General features: G+C 46.3%; 1 protein-coding gene across 1 annotated transcript; it reads right to left on the bottom strand.

The window, feature by feature from the left end:
• Positions 1 to 999: 999 nt before the first annotated feature.
• On the bottom strand, positions 1,000 to 3,627 carry RPS26 (ribosomal protein S26). Its single transcript, XM_054442018.2, has 4 exons — positions 3,065 to 3,627; positions 2,632 to 2,809; positions 1,740 to 1,870; positions 1,000 to 1,104 (listed from the first exon to the last, which is right to left on the bottom strand). Exons 1-4 carry the CDS (start codon positions 3,065 to 3,067, stop codon positions 1,069 to 1,071), a joined length of 348 nt encoding a protein of 115 aa, XP_054297993.1. The 5' UTR covers positions 3,068 to 3,627; the 3' UTR covers positions 1,000 to 1,068.
• Positions 3,628 to 3,843: the final 216 nt, after the last annotated feature.

The following is a 3,843-nucleotide window of genomic DNA, read 5'->3' as shown; positions in this document are numbered from 1 at the left end:
GGAAGGCTGAGGCGGGCTGATCCCTTGAGATCAGGAGTTCGAGACCAGCCTGGCCAACATGGTGAAACCCCATCTCTACTAAAAATACAAAAATTAGCCGGGAATGGTGGCGGGCGCCTGTAATCCCAGCTACTGGTAGGCTGAGGCAGGAGAACCTACTTGAACCTGGGAGGCGGAGGTTGCAGTGAGCCGAGATCGGGTTATTGCACTCCAGCCTGGGTAACAGAGACTCCATCTCAAAAACAACAAAGTTTGGGATTACCAAGACGAAAACCTAAGTCAATTCTTACCAGCTAGGTTCTTGAAAGTAGAATCCATGGAGACAGAATCAAACAACTAAATGTTTGATTTAGGATGGTTTAGGTCACTTCCCAATGTGCTCCTCACTCAACTAATAGCTTTTCCTCATTCTCCTAATGTTTACCCATTTTTAGGATGCCAACTGAAACTTGATGTGGTTAAATCCAAAATTCACAGATGCCTAATCTCCCTTTCACACAGCTATGCAAATTGTGAGGCCAACGATAAGACCATAATTAAGGTTTAATTTACATAAATAGCTAGGCGAGGTGGCTCAAGCCTGTAATCCCAGCACTTTGGGAGGCCAAGGCCGGTGGATTAACTGAGGTCAGAAGTTCAAGACCAGCCTGGACAACATAGTGAAACCCCGTCTCTACCAAAAAAACAAAAATTAGCCGGGCGTGGTGGCAGACACCTGTAATCCCAGCTACTCAGGAAGCTGAGGCAGGAGAATCACTTGAACCTGGGAGACGGAGGGTGCAGTGAGCTCACACCACTGCACTTCAACCTGGGCGACAGAGACTCCGTCTCAAAAAAAAAAAAAAAAAAAAAAAGAAAAAAATTAAATTACATGAATAAGCTAAATTAAATTACATGAATAAGCTTTCTTCCCCATGAAAATAATATGTGTCACTTCACACTTGGTCTAACACATAAAATCCCCACCCTATCTGGCACAGATACACTTAACATGCAATATTAAGTACAATTTCCATTTTATTTTTCTCCAGAGAATAGTCTGTCTTCAGTCTTTAAGAACTCAGCTCCTTACATAGGCTTTGGTGGGGGACGTGGGGCAGCACCCTGAAAGACAAAGAAACAAAAGAGTAAATTAAAACCCATGGATCCAAGACTCCCTTTCCCCAAAGAACTTGACCACCAACCTCTCACTAACTCATGTATTCAGGCTACAAATGCACGGGAAGCTGGTAGAGGTAGAGGGAGAACACTACTCTGCATCCTAAAAACCAATTCTGATTCTAACACTGCTTTGCAGTGTCTCTAAGCATGTTCAGGTGTGGGTCTCACCTGCCTTACAGGTTAACCTGAGGCAGAGACCTTAATTTGATACCCCCTGCACCACAAGAGGATGCAACTTTTTTTTTTTTTTTTTTTTTAAGAGACAAGGTCTCACTTTTGCCCTGGCTGGAGCGCAAGTGGTATAATCATAGCTCACTGCAACCTCAAACTCCTGGGCTCAAGTGATCCTCCTGCCTCAGCCTCTCGAGCAGCCAGACTATAGGTTCACACTATCATGCTTGGCTTCCTTCTCAATATTTTTTGAAAAGATGGGGTCTTGAACTGCTGGTTTCTAGCAATCTTCTTGTCCCAGCCTCCCAAAGTGTTGAGGTTACAGGTATAGGACACAGTGACCCGCCAGGATGAAATTTTTTTAACCATCACTCCCCTGGCTTCCATTCTCCTTTTAAAATACTCACCGCAGGTCTAAATCGGGGTGGGGGTGTTCGGTCCTTGCGGGCTTCACGAGATCGATTCCTGACTACTTTGCTGTGAATTGCACAACTCACACAGTAATGTAGCTTCACATACAGCTTGGGAAGCACATAGGCTAAGGAATAGAAAATAGAGTCATACTGGTATTATACACCTACCTTGCTTTTTTGTTACATGAATGAATAGCATCTTACATGTTTACGTCAATTAAAAGTAAACCTATTTAAATGCCTGTCAGGCACATAAAAGCACCCCCAAAGCACCTGTTCAGCCCAATACCTGAGCACGTATGTATAACCCTCAGTTTTACAAGTGAATTAACATCCCACGTGAGTTCATCTTGACACCACAAGAACCAGACTGACACTCTAGATGCAATAAATCAATAATATAGTTCCTTCTACAGCTACACCCACCCTAATGCCTACCCTGAACCTTGCTCTTTCTATAAAGGTAAGGAAAAAAAGCGACGTTCTTATTGCTCCAAACATCATCCTTGCACACCAAACTAGACGGCCTCCATTCTCGAAACGTTGAAGACATTCTTCCTCACTTGTATATTTTCACAAGTACTCAAATCATCAATAGTACAAGAATTGTCAAATTTACCAAGTTTCTAGTTTTTGGAATCTCATAAACCGAAACAGGAAAACCTTTACCTCAGAGTAAAGGCTGTGCACTCTATCACAAAGTCACCCTCTGCCCAGAAAAGAATCAAAACGGCAAACAAAAGAATTCTCTTCTACCAGCAACAACCTTAAATACGTGAAAATTGCTTGAGAGGTTCCAACGAACAGAGCCTGCAGAAGGGCGAGGTTGGGCGAAGGCTTTAAGGTACCGGGATCCTCACGCAGTTCGCGCCGGTGACCTACTTACCATCGAAGACGCTCGCTTCAGAAATGTCCCTGACTGCTGCGGCCTCCACTATGTTTCGAATGACGAATTTCTTAATGGCCTTGTCCTTGGGCACGCATCGGGCACAGTTAGTGCAGCGAATAGGCTGCACGTGGCCGCGGCCCTTTTTGGCACGACCGTTGTTCCTTCTTTTCTTTGTCTGCGACAGGATGGGAAACATATTAGGAAGACGGCGCAACTCACTCAGCCTCAGCCCCTTTCCGGCCACAAGCCGCACCGGCAGACTCCAGGAAGGCGCCACTTGGATCTCCTGTTTCCCCGCAAATCCCGCCGACCCCCAGAGCAAATGAAATGTACACTCGGTCCACTCCTCAGCCGTGCTCCAGGCTCTCAAATCCCCACAATCCCAGAGTCTGCATCCGAACCCCCACCCTCACCACGCAACACGACTCACCATCTTGGAAGCACGGACCGGAGAAAGAAGGCGGTGCTTGGCAGGGCCCTCTTATATAGCATGAGATCCCTACGCGCACACCGGGAGAATCCTTAGGAGACGGGCTTCAAGAACGGCAACTCACTTTACTCAAATATTCCTTTATATTCAGCATTTCTGCTGAAATCTAGGGTGGAAATGCGTTCCTAGTGTTTATTTATCCATGGAACAAGGTGTACATGGGACTATTTAGCCGGCTGGCGGAAGAAAATCGAGGTTATGTGTCTCCCAGCAAGCCTTGCGCCGCGCTGACTCGGAAGCAATTCTGGAGGATGCAGTTTTCCGGTTTACGTGACGCTAGGCGTGGAAGTTGCCCGACGCTGCACCACAAGGCGCACTCGTTATTAGAGGCCAGAGAGGGAGAGATGCTTGGTGGGAATTGTAGTGCGAAGCCAAGAGGCCCCCTCCCTCCCCGGCCCAAAGTCCTTAGACCGAAGGCGGCGCTGCGCCACCGGGGGACGCCCTGGGCTCATTTCTCTGACAGTCCTGCTACTAGGTAGGTGTAGGATTACGAAGAGGAAGGCCTGAGAGCAAACAAGCATTTTGTGAATCCCTCTTTCCAATATGGAGAAAATCCCACAATGAAGTGCATTGAGGCTGGGGCTATTTCTCATTCATCTTTTTATCTCTGGCACAGTGCCTGGCACTGTGGTAAGCGCCTTTATAAATATTAACTCATTTAACTTTGAGCAAGCCTATAGGTAGCTACTATTATTATCCTCACTTTAAAGATTGAAGAA

Source organism: Pongo pygmaeus, chromosome 10 (assembly GCF_028885625.2).
Source record: "Pongo pygmaeus isolate AG05252 chromosome 10, NHGRI_mPonPyg2-v2.0_pri, whole genome shotgun sequence".
Taxonomy (NCBI): domain Eukaryota; kingdom Metazoa; phylum Chordata; class Mammalia; order Primates; family Hominidae; genus Pongo; species Pongo pygmaeus.
This window is presented reverse-complemented; position numbering and strand designations above follow the sequence as displayed.